Here is a 19,973-nt window from a genome sequence, read left to right as displayed (position 1 = left end):
GCTTAGATGAACTAGTGCCCTCGCGAACGATGCCGCGCACCCCGTCACTGTACATTTGCCGTCTTGCCGCTTGTCTCCAACAGGCGAAGGCATGGACCAGCCGCGGTGCACGTCAGTGCTCTGCTCAGTTCTGTCGCATTGGTGCGCGCATTTCCAGACCATGTCTGGCCCTCCTGGCACCCGCAATCCAACGCCTCACACCGTAAGCAGTTCAGCACCCCCTCCACGTGTCTCTCCCTCTCGCCTTTGCCACACCTCAGCCACCAGCGGCTCATAGTGCCCTGTTCGCGCCCCACGCATAGCGAAGTGCAGCCGTTGCCCCGATGGAGCTACAGGAAATCGACCACCTTCTCGAGGAGCTGACAGCTCTACTTGTCTCGCAAGAATGTGGCGGCGACGATGCCGCCATTGAACCAGCGATTCTCAACGCCGTCGCGGACTACGTCGAAGGCGTCGACTCCACCGGCGCTGGCCTCGACCAACTCAGACAGGCTCTCGAAGCCGCCGCCGGCGAGGGCGACGACTCGGCGAAGCAACGCATGAAGGCAGCAGGCTGCAGTCGTGCCATTCGACTCCTGCGCGATACTATCTGGCAGGCGTGAAGAACCTACATACGCATACCCCAAACCGAAACACAGCAAAAGCGCTCTAGCGGCACCCCGCCCCCAAAGCGTGGCGGGGGCAACCCCTGCGTGCCAGCGAGGCCTCTCACCCCCTCCCCCAAACCCCAACGAAACCGACCCCCCCCCACCCCACCCTCCCCCCGGGCCGAACCGCCCCTTTTGGCAACGCGGCGATGCGCCAGCGGCGTCGGGGGTGGGTGGGCGCGGCGGTGGCCAATGGAACACCCCCCCCCGCGGCCTCGGGGCCCCCTGAACGCCGGCCCACGTCAGGCCCCGGCGGCGAAACGGGCAGCCCCAAAGCCAAAAAGCGCCACGCAAAGGAATCAGCCCAGCGGGGGCCCGCTAGAAACACGCGCACCCCCCTTGACGCGGAGCGCCAACACCCGGTGGCGACCCGCCGAAGGATGACGCCACAGCGCGCGGCTGGACGGCGGACTGGAGCCGCCACCGCTGCGACCGAAACAGCCCGCAGAAGCGAAAGCCCCAGACCCTTCCTTCACAGCGCCTCGGCGCTGCTGCAGGAAACGTTTGATGGAGTCACAGAGGGTGCCGAAACTTTCCCATGGAGGATCCAACCGCCGGAAATGCGAGCGAACCTGGAACAGCACGGCACAACCCTCGAAGAGACCCCGTTTCAGCAACGACACCGCTTCAGCTGCAGTGGGGAAGTTTTGCAATCCATCGCATCGCACAACTTCAGCGGTTTTCAGCCACGGGGGCACCGGTGCTCGTGCCAAAGACCATGTAATGAGAACACGGTTATCTGCAGCTGACAAAAGGAAGCCCACCTCGCCATATACAGATTTTCGTTGTTAGACAGAGCAGCATTTCATCCGATTCGAACGCTTGAGATCGCTACATCTCCTTTGCCTCCACCTAACGGTGCACTGGCAACAGAAGCCACAGTTATTTTTCTCTTTTCCTCCATCATCTCCACTCTAAGAGCCCGGTCACTGTCGCAGGTGGCTTTAACGCAACGCTATCCAGGACCTCACCGCCGACATGCGCAGCGATGACTCGCTCTGGCCTCCCCCATCTCCCAGGCACTCGACCCCGCCACCACCAGAGGTGGCCCGGCATTCGCAGGGATAGGGAGGGCTGCCCGGCTTCCCCATAGAGCAGGTTTGAGAGCCTTAGATGCCATGCATTGAGGTGTCTCCCCTTTTGTCATCAGAGAAAGCCACAGTTATGAAAAAAAAAGAAAACCGCGAATCGGATTGCATTGACCTCACAGCGGAGGAATCTTAGATACACTCTCTCTCGCTCCCTTCCTTATTCTACCCTTTTGGTTGTCGTAGAGCACATGAAAACTATAACATCGAGCGTGGTCGCGGCCAGGGTGTGTGGTGTTTTTGTGGACACTAGCGCGGCCTGGCTATCCTATGGAGAGCGTATATGGGCAGAGATGATGCAGACTCTGCGGCAGCAGCCGGTGCATTTGAAAATAATGGGGATGGACTCGGAGTGGTTCCGCGACTTGCCGCTGGCGGTCGTTCAATTCGCAACATCCAGCCACTGCTTCGTGCTTCACATCAGCTTTTTCGACGGCCGCATTTTGCCCGCCGCCGTGAAGGAGGCGCTCTGTGACCCGAGCATTATAAAATGTGGGGTCGGTGTAAGCGGCGATGTCTCGCGCCTCCAAAAAGAGCAGAACATCACGATTCAGAGTGTGCTTGACATAGCTCACTACAGCGCACTGCTTGGCCTTCATCAAGGTGCACAATCAAACCTGAAAGTACTTGCGAAGAGTGTGGCCAATTTATCTATCGAGAAGGACAAGATGATTACACGCAGCAACTGGGAACTGCCGCTTTCCGACAGCAGGGTCAACTATGCAGCGGAAGACGCACTGGCCTCCTATTTGGTCGGCCGGGCCGTGATGCAGAAGGCATCGGAGGTGACCAACATGAGCGCAGACGCCTTCGATGTTGCGCAGTGGCTCCAGCGCACCTCGTCGAAGGCGGCAATGGAGCTGAAGAAACTGCAGCGGGAAATGTTAAAATCGGACTCCGAAAAGGAGAAAAAAGCGTGCCCCGCATCCGAGATCAGTGGCGGCGATGCACTCCTAGCGCAGATCCGCAGCGGCACCAAAGTGCGTGTACTGGACAGGAACGGAAACTTTCTATTCGAGTGCTCGCCAGGAAGGGCAAAATGCTACGTGATGGAAAAGAAGCTGGCGGTGATCACGAAGCATGTCAAGCGCGATCCCCGCAAAGCTCTTGAGATACAGCTTTTGGTTGATCCGAAAGTGAAAACGCGGCTTTGCATGTATCATGCCTTGGGGGTCTGTGAGCTGCAAGACCAGTGCCCATTTGCCCACGGCGTGAGCGAGCTGCAGGCAGATGCCGCAGCCTTAGTGGAGTCCAAAATCCCAAGCTGTGCTTGTTGTTTGGGCACCAGGGGGCTCCTGCGCCACGCTATAACGCCCCCGTCGTTTCGAAAATTCATGCCGCCGCCTCATCAACACGCACTGGACGGCGATTATCTACCTGTATGTAAGCAATGTAACTCAATTCTGCGCCTCTACTATGACGAGGAGATGAAGAGATGCTACACCCAGGCCGAGGAGTTGAACACCATGATGTGCGACGTCAAAGTCGTGGCAAAGTGCGCTTGGTATGCTCGCCTGTTGTTGGACACCGACAAGCTCACAAAAATGCCCGCGAACCGCCGCGAGGAACTCCAGCAATTTGTGAAGCAAAACTGGAAGAGCACCCTCTTTGAAGATTTCAATCTTGGATTTGAAATTCATGAGCCCGTGGAGCAAAACGCGGTGTTCCTGGAGCGGCTCGGGAAAATGGTCCCCGGTGATACGAGAGCAAAAGTGGCCATGGGCACTCTCGTTGGCGACAATCAGGAAAAGGCACAACAGTTCAATACGCGTTGGCGTGACTACTGCTTTAGTACATGTGGTATGATGGAAAAGAAGAGCAACCACATGAGCTATAATGACTGGAAGGCCTACCGCGCTCATGAGGGCGAGCTGCAAGCCGATGACGAGGACGGCACTCCGCAGAAAGATCACTCGAAAATTGAGCAGGGCTGTTGATATCAATGCGACGTCGATTTCTACTGAATCAGAAAAAAAATACTGAAAATTCACCCGGTCTAATATACAGGTGCTGGGTGGATGGCGCGCATCTGCTTATGCTTTTGTAGGCAGTCACGAGAAGGGTACCTTCAACGCAGATGGGAAGTCTCTTTCTATGCTGATTCTGCATGATGAATCCTTTTTTTTCGGTGGGACATCTCTTTCTTTGTCCTCTCTTTTCTATTATTTCGACTTCTTCCCTTTGCATCATTTACTTTCATCCCTACTTTATCTTTCCTGATTGAGCTTTCGCTGGAATATGTACACCTGCTTATTCACGTATCACAAAAAAGCCGCACAACCATCGCTGAGTGATTTGCTTGAGCAGCATGGAAGGTTTTGCAGTGATGTCTGACGCTGGTGCGGACGCGCGCATGAAGGAAAAGGATGCTCATCTGACGAACCTAATTATCGAGAAGCGTGAGGCAGCAAAGCAAATAGAGGGGTTGAAGGCCGAGATAGCCGACCTGCGAGCGCGACTTTCACAGGCAACATCCCGGAGACTGCTTCCCTACGATGAAGGACTCTCATCCACCTTTGCTGCGGAGAAAACTGCCCTAAAAAATACATCAATAGAGGAGATATCAATTTGGAATGAGGAACTTATCCACACAATCGAGCAACTGCAGCGCTCACTCATTCAGCTGGAAGCGGACTCGAAGGCGCAGCTCATTACCCTTACCGATCGCCTTGACCAGCTGAGAAAGGAGAATGAGAGACTGCTGCGCGAGAACGATTCGCTCAAGGCCCGCATAGGGGACGATGTCTTGCGGCAGCGACAAGCAAATCGTATCGAAGTGGCGTTTGAACGCGGTCGCATCGCTGCGCGAGTGCGGGCAGCCGGGCTTCACCGACTCGAGGCAGCAGAGGCGAACTTGATGGAAGCTCACGATGATGTTTATCATGTGCAACGCTGGGACGCAATCCTGCTTCCTCAGCGCGACGTCTCCTTTGTTTTTCACTTTGTCTCAAATGTGACATATCCTCTGGGCGACATCGAGGAACTCGTCATGAGGGTATACCAACAGCTTCTCTTTCACAGCAGCTCCTGCTGCCGTGGCTACCGCGTGGGGTTCTATAAAAGCATGGAGGTGTTTGCCTTCCAGGCGCCGTCTGACGCGCTTCTGTTTGCAAAGGAGTGCCACGAGCAGCTGGTGCGCCTCTCGTGGTTTTCGTGCATTGAGAGTATGCCGGCATTCTCCACCATCACTGAAAACAACAAGGTGTTATACAAAGGGCCCCGCATTCACACCTGCATCTTTACATGCTCGCCAGAGTCGTACGTAGACCCTGTTTCCGGAAAGTACGCCTTTTTCGGACCGGAGGTCGCGGAAGCAGTTCAGGCCGCCATTGAGCAGTGCCCAATTGGCGAAATTGTAGTGAATGAGAAGTGGGCGCAGCTCATGTGCATGCAGTCGCGGATGCGAGAGGATCGATCGGTGCCGACGGAGAGCAACGCAGCCGAGCTGCGTGAGTGTCTGGGGTCTATGTGGAACGTTGTGGGGCTCCCTGGTGCGCATCATATTATTGCCTCAATCCTGCCGTCAGGACTGCGCAGTCGCCGTGGAGTGGAGGCATCCGTTCTGTACCCGAGCCGCAAATACCCGTGCTTGGAGATGAAAGACAGCGCCTCCGAGGTGCGCATGGTGGTCAAGGGGATGAAAGGAATGCTCCCTGACGCCTTTGAAGGTCCAGAGGAGGGGCGTCAAAAGTCGAACGGGGGTGGTGACGTCATTCTGCAACAGATGCGACGCCGCGCGAACTTTTGGCATGACGCTGTCGTCAAGGCGCCTTTGCATACCTCGACGCAGGAGCCGAACACCGAGTTCTCGGATAGCGCTGCCAAGCTGCTGGAACTTTTTGTGGTGCAAAAAGAAAATAGTAATCTCATAGCGCTCTATCGCAAGACGGAGGCTGCTAGCGCGGCGCTGGAGCGGAACATGATGGAGTCCGAAGACCGTTTTGAGATCAGGAAGCACAAAACACTGCATTCGTCGGAGACAGCCTATATCTGCACCATCGACACAGGTGATGAGAGTATCTGGAAGCAGCTGCTTCTGAAGAGCATCTCGGATGAGCAGTTTGAGTCGATTCAGAACACCATCCGTGGTGACATCCACAACGCCGCCAAGGTGCACTTTGGATTCCTCATGAGCGGCAACTACTCTGATGTGTTCACGTACGTGTTTCGCGAGGTCGAGCAAGCCCTTGCTTTTGTGTCTGAAATGTACATCAAGGTCAACCGCACAGGCACGAAGTACGCCCACACGTCGCTGGGCAAGGGTCGCGATGTCTTCCTGTTCCGTGCCGGCGTGGCGAGCGGGCCCATGACCTCCATTTACCGCAACCTAGAAAACGGTGTGCTGAAGTGCACCGGTCCGGCCATTCGCCTCTCTGGTACTCTGTGCGACCTCGCCGAAAGCGGAGAAATTCTTGCCATGGAGGACGTTGTCCGCAGCTTCTACTCGAAGAAAGAGAACTTGCTTGATACACAGTACATCGTGAAGCAAAGACCCCAGTTCATCGGCTCCCACGACCCCCCGGCGATGGTGCACTCGATCCTGCCCAAGCCCTTTGCATACCGTCACAAGCAGCTGCGCAACTTTGGGAGGGCCGCCATGCAGAACAAGAATCTGTATCTACCCTACCGTTCCGTTCTGGCAGCGCTGACGCTGCGCCGGGATGAGCTGCCACGACAAGGCGTGCTCGACATGATGGAACAGCAGCAGCGCCGACTGGAACTTGGTGAGATGGCCCGCATGAGCGCCGAGGACAACTACGAGCGCGGCTGGGAGGTCAGCATGGCGACGACCTCGCCGCTGCGCAGCCCGTGGTTGCTGCTGTGCCAGCCCCAGGCAGAGGAGAAATCGGAGAACGTGCCTGCGCGTCGCCGTTCCGTGCGGTTTCGTACGGTGGAAGAGGTAGAGGCGGACCTCATGTATGTTCGGCGCTCGACAAAACCCCTGGCGTTTCTCTACTGCGACGTCGCCGGTGCTGGCGCGATCGCCCGGTCTGTAGCACCACCCCTCCTAAGGCTAGTCTGGGCACACTACAACTACATTGTGCAGAACGCTGTGCGCAGCTTTAGCGGCTACGTGGCCAAGACAAACTCCACGACTTCGTACTTGGTGGTGTTCGAGGAGCCCACCATGGCGCTTGAGGCAGCGCGGCAAATCCAGCTAGAGATGGTCGAATCGATCTGGCCAGAGGAACTGCGCATGCTGGAATCGACGCTGCATGTGAAGGACATAAAATCCCACACGGTACTTTTCAACGGACCTCGGCCTCAGATCTCCGTCCATGTGTCGGACCAGTACATGTGGTGCTTCATGTGTTCCTCGTCTTCGCCCCCAGCTCTCAAGAGCGACGCCAGCAGCAAGGCAGTGAGTGAAGGCGGTGCCGACGGTGGTAGCGCTACCGCTGAGCCCTTGAGCGTTGTCCATATCAGCGGTGTTGGTGTGGATGAGACCTTTGTGCTCGGCCTGCACGCGCGCGGTGGTGAGATACGTCTTAGTCGATCGCTGCTAAACGCAGTGGGCGCGCACCCGAGCGGAAAACTGCTGCTGGCGCAGCTAAGGATGGAGTTGGTGGTGACGCCGAGAATCATTCACTCAGTCGAAGGTGCCAAGAGGAAGAGTAGCACCACAACGGAGGAGGCCAAGAAGGCACAGGGTGATAGCGAACCGAAGGCTGTGAAAGCGAACGTCTTTGTCGAGGAGTGCGTGGCTTCTGTGCCGCGGCGGCTCGAGGGTCGCTTGGCGCTGATACCGCCGTCGACGAGCACTGCCTTTGGTGCTGCCAAGCGCACCGAGGCGGCCTTGGCGATGGCAACAGCCTCGGTGGCCGAAGGCAATGCGGAGAGCACAAGCGGCGAGGATGATGGTGCAGTCCCGGCTGACGACACCGGGAGGCTCGAGTCAGCAACACCCGCGGCTGCCACGACGGAAACGGCGGGCCTCGCATTGGCAACGCTTCCCAAGACCATGGTACTGCCAACAGCTATGATGGCGCAGCATGCGTGGCTTGTAGAGCCCGAAGAATCCTTCAATCCCCTGCCGGCTGCGTCGCTCACGGACTGGAGCACCGTGACGCCGCACCCGGCTGACCGCCTCAAGGATCTCGGTCTCTTGGAGGTGACGTGTAGGATTCAGGCAGAGCTGCAGGAATTGCTCAAGATGTTTCCCTCGGCGCAGCTGCTAGCCCAGGCAGTGGAGGGCGTGGCAGACGAGTCTGCGAGTGAGTTGCCGGCTGTGTTCCAGGCTGAAAGGTCCACCAGTGCGGCTGCCGGTGGCGCAGCCGGAAGCAAGACGAGTGCCGAAAATTGTTCGTCCACTAAGATCCCCGCACCGCCGACATCGCTGTCTGCCACGCGTGGAAGTGTGAACCTCACCCGGCGATCGAAGGACGCTGCACCCCCAAAGGCGTCCGCGGCCTCCTCCGCGACGCGTGTGACTACTCGAGCCGCAATCGTCGAGCAGTATGCGCTTTTCATGGACTTTTCCAAGTATCTCATCACGGTGCTTCTGAACGCGCTTGCGATCTGCGTTGACCAGCGCTCTCCACCTGCCCTGCCGCTGCCACGCTGCGGACAAAGCAGCAAGGTCACAGCTGTCGCCCCGCCACCTATATCTAGTGACAGTAGCCCCGCAGGTCCTCTCGGTGGTAGTGCCGGCAGTGGCTCGCAGAGGAACTCTCGTAGCGCCTCTAGCGCGCGGGTTCACGGCACATCCTTTCATGCCATCGAATACTCGTCATCGGGCAGCGCGCGCGAGTCGTGCTTCTCCTCTCTACCCGGCATTTCGCCACCCAACGGGCGGCTTTCGAACAAGGCCCCTGCCGGGGCGCGTGCGAGCCTCATGTCTCCCCCTCTGAGCCGTGACGCGGAGCCGCAGGAAAGGGGCTCCTCCGACTCACTCTGTGAGGACTTCAAGGTCAGCCCCGAACGACTGTTCCTAAGCGCACTTGACTACCTCGATGATGCATGTCGCACGCTGGCACAGGTGTCAGACACGGGGCTGGGCAAACTGGCAAAGATCCCAGCGGCGCCGCTGTCGAAGTCCAAGACATTTCCGTTCCGTTCCAACAGCGCACGGCGTCACTAACATGGCGGCGCTGGAGCGAGCAGGTGTATGTGGACGGTAGTTGCGGTGATGGACGGTGTGGGCAGCGCCAAGGGTATATCGAAGCCTGTAAAGCCGCCTGGAGAGCGTGAAGTGAGAGCGAAATGGGCTGCAGACAGCACTTAGTTAGGAGAAGGGGGAAAGGGAAAGGGAGAGGGCTGCTGGCGTGGAAACATGCGTGGGGAGTGTTTAGTGCACGCAAACGTCGCTCCCTCTGCCGCGATGGATTCCCCTATGCTCTATCCCTCCCCTACTTTACCCTCCGGTCCACCTGTGTCTTTCTTTTTGGGGGGGGAGGCTGTTGAGGGGTTTCTTTTCAGCTCTTTATCTTGGTTTTCGTTTCCAGTGCCGCGAGCACACCAATGTACAGCACAATGCCTATGCCGCCCCCTCCCCCCTCCCCCCTGCCACACCCTTCTGCGCGACTCACACCGCTCGTGGCAATCAAGAGAGAGGTGGTGTGTTTATGTGGTCCGTTTGTGAGAGAGGACGGTGGTGGTTGGAATTGAAGCGGCGGCGCGGATGGTCTCCGTTTTTTTTTGTTTCTTTTGTTGTTGTTGTTCTCTTTTTTTCTTCGTATACTTGTTGATGTAGATCGCTTGTTATGGACGGGGGGTGGTGGTGGTGGTGGTGTGCATGGTGTCTTCATTTCGCCTGCTCCACAGCCTTCTCCGTCCCCACCTCCTTCCTCACCCCACCGCCCGTTCACCGTGCGGCATTGGCCGTCTCTCTTTGTCTTTTTCTTGCTCTTGCGAGGGATTTCCTTTTTTGGTGACACATGCCGCACCCGTGCAGATGCCTCTGCCAAAAAAGAAAAAAATGGCACTTCCCACTCCCCCCTCCCTCCCTCCCTCTCCCATTCACTGGGGAACTGGTCCCCCCATGCTGTGTCGCTGAGGGCGACGTGGATTGTGGTTATGTCTTTTCAGTAGTGATAGACAGTGGACGTCGTGGCAACCACCACACAAAGATAGCAAGCGCATCAGCGAGCCCCCTCATCCCTCCCTCCTTTCCCTTTCTCTCTGGTCGCCCCGCCCCGCCCCGCCCTCTTCCGGTCCGCCCCGCATCCTTCCCGCCTTCGCTTACCTTCTGCCTTTTTTGTCGTTGCTGTTGTTCCTCTTCTTCATTCCCTCTCCTATTCCTTTGCGTTCACGCTTCCTCTTTGTGTGCATGTATACATGTCTCTTTTTATTGCGTTGATGATGGTGCCCTCACCTGCGCAACACGTAGTGTAGTTGCTTTATACTGTGCTGTTCAACATCCGCCCCCCCCCCTCTCCCCTGTGAGGGGAAAGGCGTGATGCATCGGTACACTCGTCCTGTATGTTGTTCATAGCTCTCAGTTCCTGGTGGCGTCTTACCCACTCTCGACATCCACAACCACAAATGAGAAGGCGAAACCGCCCATGTGAAGAAGTTGAAAAACCGGGCGAGCACACGAGTGCGTGGGACTCGGCACCGTGGACGCATTTTCATTGTTTCTGGATTGTCGGCACGTGACGTGTTGCCAACGTCCTTTGCGAGCGTGGTTGCTGTCTCGTGTGATCGCCATTGCTGCGCTCACAGACTCCTCCTTGCGTGTCAGCAGCCGCGTTAGATACGCGTCTTGCCGTTCATCACCCTCGGCAAGTGTCGATGACAGTGTTGAGAGGGGACCTGGGTCTTGAGCATAATGTGTGTGTGTGTACCTCAGCGAAGCACGTCACCTCTCCCCCAGTCGGCGTGCGCATCTGAATACCTCAGTGGGAATTTCTTTCTTTATCCTCCCTCTTTCCTCGCACGTCTCCGCTCTCTAACAACGCTTGAATCACCTCCACACAATCACAAACACATGCACAATCGGCGCGCTTGCGTCGCTGCAGGTCAGAGCTGCCGTGGGCAGTGGGAGAGCACACTCGCTCAAGAAATAGGCGCATATGCGCACAGAGAGAGAGACGCAGACACCCTACCATCACCCCCACCCCCGCAACTGGTCACAGTGCACAAACACGGGTACACACACAAGCCACTGCCGGACGTAAAGAGGGAAGCCCTCCCTCTTCCCCTCCCCTCCCCCCCCGCTGGCCATAAAAACATCTCGTTGCTTGTATGTTTGCTGACTTGGACTTGTGTGAGTGCCCTGTGGATTTGGTGCGTGTGCGTGTGTGTGTGTGTGTACTTGTGAGTGCACCCCTGTCGTTCACTCTCCTTTCCCTCTTCTGCTTTCCACTTTTCACACTCGCTGAGTCTCTTTTCCATCTGTCTGTCTGCAAGCCCAATCCCCCCCCCCATACACGCGCTTCGCTACCCATTCTGTGTGCATGCCTGTGTCTGTGCGAGCGCATATTTGAACGGAAATACATTTTTTTTTCCTTGCCTTTCCTGGGAAGGAGGTGAACAACACTTGGTGAGGTGCCTCCCCCTCCCCCGCTGTGTGCTCTTCCGTATCACCTTCTCTCCCGTTTCTACTTGCCTCCTGTCCGAGGGTGGCGGGGGTGGGGACAAAGTGACGGCGCAGGAGAATCCTGTGCCGTCACAGGACTGACTGCTCAACAACACGTCTCCAGCTGCTCCAACACGCGCTCGTTTTTGTGGCTAGTGCTATTGTGTTGGTGGTGTCGACGGCTCCGGGAGCGTTTCACCGTCACACAGCACCTGCTGCATTTCCTGTTGTTGTTGTTTTTCTCTCTGTACTGTCATGTCCTGCGTGTTGGAAAGCCACGTCGCATTGCATCTGGGGCTAATTCGATAGAGGCAGCGCTGCAGTCCACGGTTGCTTTTTCAGTCAGCTCTTCCTTCGGTTCGACTTTATATCCCGCTACTTTTTTTTTCGTTTTGTCGTTCTTGTTGGTTTTCTGTTGCTCTTGTTGCTGCTTTCCGCGGCTGTGCTAATGTGCGTCGAAGCCGCTGCCCATTCACGCACTGGACCTATATTGCTGTTGCCTTTTTTCTCTCTCCTCCCCCACCTCGCCTCTGTATCGTCTGCATTGGCTGTCCTCTTGTGATTGCATGTTGAGTCGCTCCCTCTGCGGATCCGCAGATCGGTCCAACTCTTTCTCGTTCTCAGTCTTTCCGTCACCGTAGTCTTCACCGCCTTGTCGGCTTCCTCTCGCTCTTTGTGTGTTGTGCTGCGTCGCGCGGGCTCACGTAGCGGAAGTGTGTCGACGCACAGCCCTGAGTCGTGGCACAACGCTCTCTTCTCTCTTCGTCCTCTCATTGCCATCGTCACTGTCAGCGTCACCACGACAGCAGTCGGCGAAGCAGCCCTCGTCACCCTCCACGCCTTCGCCTCCTCCACGCACCACCACTACCACCACCACCCCTTCCTCCCCCTCTCCCTCCCCCCTCCCCAAGCAGGGACAGAGAGACACGCTTTGCCGAGCTCAATTCAGCGAGATGGGGACAAAGGTCCCTCCCGGGCAACGGTGGAAAAAGGAAGAGGCGCCGCTGTGGGCACGTGCTACGGTGATCATCATCGAGGTGATCATCTGGCTGGTGACCCTCGGCACAGTGAAACGTGTGGAGGCGCTGGAGGCGCTGTTTCACTACTCGCCTCACTGGAGGAAGCGAGACAGGGCAGAGGCAAGTATCAAAGGCGCTCTGCGAACTGGTATGGGTGCGGCGCGCCGTCTCGCGCGGCCGCTTCTTCGCATCGAGACAGAGTTCTCTACGGAGTGTAGCAGTGGCGACAGCAGCGGCGCTCTCACGCCATTAACAGCGACGGTGTACAGGGAGACGTTGAAGAGACGACAGCAGGTAAACGCGCGCATCCGCGGCTACCTCCGCGACGTCCCGGTGGACGACCTGCAGGCGCCGTTTCTCGTGAATGCGTGCACATGGAACGTGGACCAGCAGGCGCCGCCTTTGTATGAAGACGCCTTCCTGTCTTGGCTGATTGGACAGGAGCTCACAGACGAGGTGATGCGCTATCAGGAGCACAAGCAGGCCGTTTTGGCCTACGGTGGCTCTCTCAGTAAGCCCCACTACCCAACCGGCTCCTCGACGATGCGCTCCCGAAAAGCGTCTGCGAACGCCGGCTCCAGTGAGGATCCCAGAAGTCTGAAGCGCACCACCGCCGAGGATTTCCGCCTAGCTGATCAACAGAGGGCTGCCGCCATCTTAGAGAGAGAGTGGCAGTGGATCGAGGCAAAGTTTCCGGACTTGTTTCTCATTAGCCTACAGGAGGTCGAGATGACCGGGACAGCGCTCGTGAAGGAGTCGACGCAGCGCAGCTGGGAGTGGGCGGACGCCATCATCGAAACCCTCGCCGCCGCCTCAGACCGCAACATCGAATACAAGAAGGTGCAGGTGGTGCAGCTCGTTGGGCTCGTGTTAATTGTGCTGATCCAGGCAAAACACGTAGACTACGTCTCTCACGTGCGCCTGTCCCTCACCCGCACCGGAGCCCTGTCCGTGCTGGGCAACAAAGGCTCCGTTGCTATGCGCGTCACCATCTACGGCAAGCGTTTTCTCTTCATCTCCGCCCATTTTGTGGCACACAAGCACAACGAGAAGCGCCGCACGAGTAACTACCAAGCGGCGCTGAAGGATATTCGCTTTGACATGCCTGTCTGGTGCGACGACGAGAGCGAAGTGTTGCAGACCTTTCTGAACGCGAAAGAGGTGCTGAGCCACAGCATCGAGCATTCGTCCGTGCAGGGGAACAGTGCGTGGGATCGCTTGTTCAGCTTCGGCCATTCCGCCTTTCGGGCGTCTTTCACGTCAGCTGCCGAGACTCGGGTACTGGATGAACACGACTACGTCTTTTTCCTCGGAGACTTGAACTCTCGCCTGCACGCGTTGCCCAGCCCACTCATCAAAGAGTCGGTGGAGCGTGGCGAGTACGACAACCTACTTTGCCACGACGAGCTGCGCCAGCTGATGGTGTCTGGTGAGGCCTTCGACGGCTTTCAGGAGCAGTGGATTTCGTTTCCGCCCACGTACAGGTACGACAGAGGCACGGACGTGTTCGACACAAGTCGCAAGCGCCGCGACCCGGCTTGGTGTGATCGCGTCCTCTTCCGCGTACTAGAGAACGATGCAGTGACGGCGACATCGAAGGGGGAAATATGTGCGGAGACGCCCGAGAGTTCAGCCAGCTTTGAGCCGCCCCTACACGACCTGCAATCCCCCTCGTTGCTGGGATGTGATTTGATAACATCCGGGGTGTGGATGTCACTAGAAGAGCTTGAAAGTAAGCACCTTTCCCCTAACTCGGCGGCACTAGAGAAGCCAGCCTCCGCCGGCTCTTCGTCGCTCACAAGCTCTGAAGACCTTGCCAGCGAGCGATCGCTGTCGCGTGACGGGCAGGATACCGGCGGCATGGCCGCCGACGCCTCGCAGAACGACTTTGGCTCGACAGATAAGCTGTTCCAGTGCCCCTCGACGTCATTGCCGTGCCGTGCACCCACGCATGGGGTGTGGGAACAGAGATGGTGTGCGCCCACCTTCTGTGCCGCGCGTCGTCCACGATGCGCACTAGAGCCGTCGTCGGGGGAGGTGCTTGTCATTCCAACACGCTTTCCGATGGTCACCAACCACATCCATCCGTTAGAATACGCGTGTGCGTCGAGTCTTCGGCAATCAGATCATCGCCCGGTACGCGCGCGGTTTGAAGTGAAAGTTATTGCGATAGAGCCGGCGTTGGTCAGCAAGATCGTGAGGGAGGTTCAGCAAGTGATCAATTGACGACGCTCCCTTTTTTCTTCGCTTTCGCCTTCCTCCCTCCGACAGGGGCCTACCCTGTTCGCTCTTGCTACAGGCCTTATCTATCTCCCTCTCTCCCTCTCTCGCCCCCTCCTCCCCTCCCCTCCCCTCCCGTGTGCCCCTCTTGTGTCGAGGGTGCGTTTGTTTTTTTCCTTGCGTGCGGCATCGGAGACACTGCACCGCGCGTGGGTGATGGAGAGAGAGAGATCGATGCTGATGTGTGCTGCGGCAAACGAAAAAGGAGGGAGAGTGGTGGCGGGTGGGGAGGGGGGGACGGGCAGGCGACGGAAGAAGCACCGTGGAGCACGAGAAAACGAAAGAGCGTAGGCGCCCCTCGAGATGCGGATGACACAGGAAACACATCAAAGTAGAGGTGCTGCAGGGCGAAAAAACAGCAACAACCAAACAACACAAAACGAAAAAACACGCAGAGGAAGCGCTCTTGTCCATGTCTGTATGCGTGCGTGTGTGTATGCGTGTGCGTGTGTGTGCGCGCATGTGCATCTCTCAATGCGGAGAGGGCTTTGACGGTGCCTACTGGAAGAAAGGGCGAGGGAGGGAGAGAGGGTGCACACACACACACACACAAACAAAAAAAGAATAGTGATACGCACATTAGCGGATACGGGCAGCTCAGCCGCTTTGTGCGGTTGCTGTGGGTGGGGGAGAGGGAGGGCTCGCTCTGCCTCCAGAAACGAAACGGCCCGTGTCATGGACGCGCAGAAGTCTCTCTTTCTTCTTGCCTCATGCTATTGGTTTTCAGCTTCGTGTATTATGCGTGGGCATCTCCTCCTCATGTCGACTCGGTCCTCTCTCTCTCTCTCTGTCTGCGCGTTTTCCTTTGCTTCCTCTCTCGCGTGCTTTTCTGGTTTTTCCTCCTCTCCTCGTTGTTTCTCCGCTGTTGCGGAGTGCTCCCCCCCCCCTCACACACACACACACCCTGCATCCTTTGCCCACCCTCCCCTCGCCCCCTCCCCTTCCTGCCTGCCGGTGCTCGTTTCATGTTGGTCTCTTCCTCCACACACACACACACGCACACGCACACAAACACGCATGTACAAAACGCATCGCTATCGACATGCTTACTGAGGGCATCGAGTCTCGCTGCCGTCGACCTCAACACGCCCTTTCGCGTCCAATGATCTTGGCGACTTGCTTCAGTCTTCCTCAACTTCGTGTTTCTCGATTCGGCCGCTTGCCTCATTCATGCTCGTGACAGCACACGCATCTCCGCATTCGCCCTTTGTCCGCCACAGCGTCGTCAAAAGAAGTGTGCAGTGCTGTCAAGGCTTTGCTCTGCGCAGCAAGTGCGCGCCACTCCGGAGGCTAAACGGGAGCCGCAGAGAGACACACGTGGCACCCCGCGAAAGAGCACCTCTCTGCGGTGCTTGTGTGTTTTCGAAGGTCAGCTGCCTAGCGCTGCGCCGCCAACGGGCTTCTCGGTTTCTGTTTCTGCTTTTTCTCTCAACACGCACGGAGGCACAGGCATCTTATTGCTTCCTCCTCTTGTTGGAACGGGGGGCCATCACGACATGTACGGCACCCTACGCGCAGACAAACACATATATAAGTATCTATACTCTCCCATCCAATGAAGTCTTCCGTGCCCAAAAGCGGCAAGCTGCCTCCGCTGCGCAGCACCACCATTCTTCTCCCGCCGCGGACGAGTCCGCATAGCACCGCCGCCGGCTACACGTCCATTCGGCTGGACACGTACCATGACACAAGTGATTTAAGGGCGGCGCTGCGCAAAATAGAGGCGGTCTTCACGCCTGCGGATCAAGAGGCGCCCACAGTGCCAAAGCGAACCGCGGCGGCTGCAGGCGCCACCACCAACGTCAGCAAGTCGGATAAAACAACCAAAGCGACGGCGAACGTGCGGCTAGCAAACATAGGGGATAGTGCTTCATCCCGGTCCACCATTGTTGTCGAGAAGAGCACTGCGATACCGCCAAGGCTGCCAAGGAGAGGTCCACCGGCGATTTTTCGACTGCCGCCGCAGCTCATGATTCACTGCTTCTGCTTCTGCAACCTGCAGACGCTGGGTGTGCTATGCAGGGTGTCGGTGCGGATGAATGTGCTGGTGGCGCGTCAGGGAACCGTGCTGTGGCTCGCGGCGGCTCAGCGGCGCCGAATCCCGATTTCGGACTCTGCCTGTGCGCGAGAGGAACTGCTCAAGGCACTGGCGTACCGCGCACGCGAGCGGCACGCCGAGGAGGTATACTACGAAGCAGAGATAGCCAAGATGGAGGAGCGGCTCTCGGCGCGCGCACAGCACATTTACGCCCAAAACATCGATGTCGATCGAACACTGCAAACGAATGGTGAGACGTCAACGCCAGCTGCGGCGAGTTCTGAGCCTTTCTGGCTCCGGCAGCAGCGTACGCTGCAGGCAAGAGCGGGTGCGACAGTTGGCTCTACAGATACCGCTCCCGAAGCGCTGCCAAAGTCGGCTGACATGTGTGCTAAGCTGCAGACAGAGATAGAGGCACTGGAGGAGATGAAGCGAGCCTGCGAGTGCCGCCTGAATCTTCAGGAGGAACTACTGCTGCAGCACGATGCGCAGTTGCGCCAGTGGCAGTCGCTGCTGTTCCCTTGCAAGCTGTCTGCACCCAGCTCTTCTCTCGCACCAGCGTCTGCTGGAGCCGCAACCGCTTCTTCCAACACACAGAATGCGTCAGCGGCAGCCGTCGCGTCCTCCCCGGTGCTGGTCTCCGCAGCGCAAGTTGACGAGTTTGAGCGTCGCATGGCGCGGCTCGTTCTCAACGGCCCCGTTTCGACTTCATCAGCCTCGATAACGCATGCAGCGCCAGGTGAATCAAATCTCCCTGTCGTTCTGCGTCGTGGTGTGGAGAACTTTGGGAGCCTGGAGCTGGTCTTGCGCGCGGTGAAACGTGGCAAGCCTATTACTGACCTCGATCCCGCGAATCAGGATACCGTGATGACGGGCAACACCAAGGGGACTGCCAGTGCGGCCACGGCTGCTGCAGCTGCATCTTTTGAAGGCGCGGCGCGGGCCGCTGTGAAGCGCTGGAACGCTTTTCAGAAGATTTGCCCGATTAATGAGGAGTACGGGAATGCACGTCTCTTCTTGAAAGCGCAGGCATCGCGGGCCGTGCCAGCGCCTACAGCCCAACCACATACCAACACTGACGGACGCAGCACCGCCGATAACGACGGGCAACTGCAACAGCAACCTTCCCCGAAATCGATACCGGCACTGCTTCGGCTGTCCGGCTTTGTACGCCGTGCAGTAGCGATGTCAGACGCACAGGTGCTTCAAAAATGGATGTAAACTACAACTGAGCCTGTTCTAAACCTCCTTTTCCTCCTCACGGAGTGTGTCGCCCCTGTCGGTGCGCTCCCCCTCCCCTTTTCCCTCTCTTGGGGCCACGTTGGAAAAAAAAATCGTCGCGCGCAGGCCATAGATGAAAATGTTTTGGTGCCGATGGTGACCACCATGAACAACGGGGCCATTCGGGTTGTCTCCCGTGCTCTTTGCCCCCCCCCTTCTGTCTTTTTCTATCTCTGCCATCACCTCCGCTTTCCACCCCAAATCATGCTGACGAAAGGAGAACGGGAGGGGAGGGGTCTGTACGGGAGATGAAGATGAGAATTTTTTGCAACTTGACCTGCATGACTGGCGCCATATTTCGGATACTACCGCTCCACAACAGCAGCAGCAGAGAAAAAAAGGAAGAGATGTTTGCATGCAAGGAGCGAGGAAGTGTGCAAGGCAGCCATCGTTTGCCGCACGGCAGCTGCCGCGTTGGAGGGCAGTAATCAGGGCCACGGCGCATCACCAGGGCCCCTTCTAACGCTTGTCGGTTGTGAGCACTCACATAGCGACCTTGACGCATTCCTCGTGCGCTCTGTCCTCCGCCTGTTTCCCACTTTCGATGGGCTCTTTTCATCTGCCTGGAGTGTATCTATGGATCTATGTGCATCTCTTGAGATGCTTGAAGGTACATGATGCACTTGGCGTGCATGTGTGTGTGTGTGTGTGTGCGTATGCAGGTGCGTCCTTGGATGAAGCTTTCCTCGCCTGCGTGGACTCCCTTCTCCCACCCACTCTCGAAACGAAAGTCAGTACACGCGTTGCTCAGGAACGCCGTTCGAGCGCATCTCACCCTTTTCTGTGCCACAAGCGCTTGACGCCATCACTGCGACTCCCTTGTCCCTCCCCTCCTCTTCACCTCCCCCTCCCTCACACGCCGCCGTGCAGATGCTAGCGTTCCGATTGTACAACTCCTCGCTGAGGCGACGCAGTTGTGGCGGTCTTGCGGCTGCTGCTCACATCATCAGCACCTCATCCCATCCTGTGAGCGCATCTCAGCGGCACTCCACCTCCCTGTCTTCCTCCTTTCCTCCCGCCGAGAACGAGACCGTTCACGACAGGGATCGTAAGGCCTCTGCTCCCGGAGGCGAGGATGCCACCGCTGCGGTTTCCGCAAGCGCAGCTGAAAGGGCGCAAGCCACCAACGCCGGCGTCGACGCGGCGGCGAAGAGGCTAGAGGCGCGGGACGCCATTATCCGAGAAATACTCTCGCGTGATAAAGTCCTCTTTGAGCTGAAGCGTCAGCACGAGCTCAGCATGCTGCGTGTGGAGCAGAACCAGGCGCGCGTGCTGAAGGACCAGGAGGACCGTGGCATGTACTATGAGCAGAACAGCAACGTCCACACCTTTGATACGATTTCCGTCGGTCTCTACTCGCAGCGCAGCACACTTTACCACACCATGAGCGCGGAGCGGCTGCGCAACCTGAAGGTGTTTCTCATGGTGCTCTCAACACTGGTGACGTGTGTCTACCTGTACTACCGTTATATGATCAATCCGGATTGGGCTTACGTGGAGCGGCCAATGAAGATGCTGGGCAGCCGTGTGATGGCGGTCCGCGAGCAGCGGTGGAGGCATCTAACGGAGGCGCAGCGGTTTGACGCGTTGTGCAAGAAGGATGGTGAGACTGCTTAGTCTACCGCGACCCAAAAGGGCTTGTGTGCTGCTGACAGCTGCCTCTTCATGTGTGCGTGCCGGTGCCGCCGGACGTCTTTTGTTTTTTTTTTCGTGGTGCCCTCTTCGACACACACCCTTGCAAGTAAGGAGAACCGGAAAACAAAGTTAATCAAGCAGCGGTCGTGCACACGTGCTGTGCGGGAGGGGGCCGCGCATGCACACCTCATCCAGTACCAGCTCTAGATGCACCCCTCGATGGCGTGCCAACTCTGCGGCTTTGCGACAGGGGAGGGGGGTGAGGAAAGACAAGCGAGAAACGTGGAGAAGTTGCTGGTGCCGAACGGAATGGTGCGCTAGCGGGCCCCCCTTCCCTCACGTGCCCTGCGTCAAGGCACACAGAGGACTGTCCTCATGCTACACTCGCTTTCTTTCTTCTTCGGACCGACCAGCGCACTTGCACGAACGCGCATCACTCTCGCTCATCTTTTTCTACTCCCTCAT

The 19,973-nt window shown here is 57.6% G+C and overlaps 6 protein-coding genes across 6 annotated transcripts; all 6 read left to right on the top strand.

The window, feature by feature from the left end:
• Positions 1-323: 323 nt before the first annotated feature.
• Positions 324-602, top strand: LMXM_33_1245 (conserved hypothetical protein; the record flags this gene model as incomplete). The annotated part of the gene is made up of 1 exon (XM_003878666.1): positions 324-602. One exon carries the CDS (start codon positions 324-326, stop codon positions 600-602), a length of 279 nt encoding a protein of 92 aa, XP_003878715.1.
• Positions 603-2,028: 1,426 nt separating this feature from the next.
• Positions 2,029-3,672, top strand: LMXM_33_1240 (hypothetical protein, unknown function; the record flags this gene model as incomplete). Its single annotated transcript, XM_003878665.1, has 1 exon — positions 2,029-3,672. The coding sequence occupies one exon, from the start codon at positions 2,029-2,031 to the stop codon at positions 3,670-3,672; it is 1,644 nt and encodes a 547-aa protein (XP_003878714.1).
• A 371-nt stretch (positions 3,673-4,043) lies between these two features.
• LMXM_33_1230 (conserved hypothetical protein) lies at positions 4,044-8,816 on the top strand (the record flags this gene model as incomplete). Its single annotated transcript, XM_003878664.1, has 1 exon — positions 4,044-8,816. One exon carries the CDS (start codon positions 4,044-4,046, stop codon positions 8,814-8,816), a length of 4,773 nt encoding a protein of 1,590 aa, XP_003878713.1.
• Positions 8,817-12,208: 3,392 nt separating this feature from the next.
• LMXM_33_1220 (conserved hypothetical protein) lies at positions 12,209-14,500 on the top strand (the record flags this gene model as incomplete). Its single annotated transcript, XM_003878663.1, has 1 exon — positions 12,209-14,500. One exon carries the CDS (start codon positions 12,209-12,211, stop codon positions 14,498-14,500), a length of 2,292 nt encoding a protein of 763 aa, XP_003878712.1.
• A 1,609-nt stretch (positions 14,501-16,109) lies between these two features.
• On the top strand, positions 16,110-17,813 carry LMXM_33_1210 (conserved hypothetical protein; the record flags this gene model as incomplete). Its single annotated transcript, XM_003878662.1, has 1 exon — positions 16,110-17,813. The coding sequence occupies one exon, from the start codon at positions 16,110-16,112 to the stop codon at positions 17,811-17,813; it is 1,704 nt and encodes a 567-aa protein (XP_003878711.1).
• Positions 17,814-19,112: 1,299 nt separating this feature from the next.
• LMXM_33_1200 (conserved hypothetical protein) lies at positions 19,113-19,490 on the top strand (the record flags this gene model as incomplete). The annotated part of the gene is made up of 1 exon (XM_003878661.1): positions 19,113-19,490. One exon carries the CDS (start codon positions 19,113-19,115, stop codon positions 19,488-19,490), a length of 378 nt encoding a protein of 125 aa, XP_003878710.1.
• Between the last annotated feature and the right edge of the window lie 483 nt (positions 19,491-19,973).

This window comes from Leishmania mexicana, chromosome 33, assembly GCF_000234665.1.
Source record: "Leishmania mexicana MHOM/GT/2001/U1103 complete genome, chromosome 33".
NCBI lineage: Eukaryota > Euglenozoa > Kinetoplastea > Trypanosomatida > Trypanosomatidae > Leishmania > Leishmania mexicana.
The sequence above is the reverse complement of the archived record's forward strand: the minus strand, read 5'-3'. Positions and strand labels throughout refer to the sequence as shown.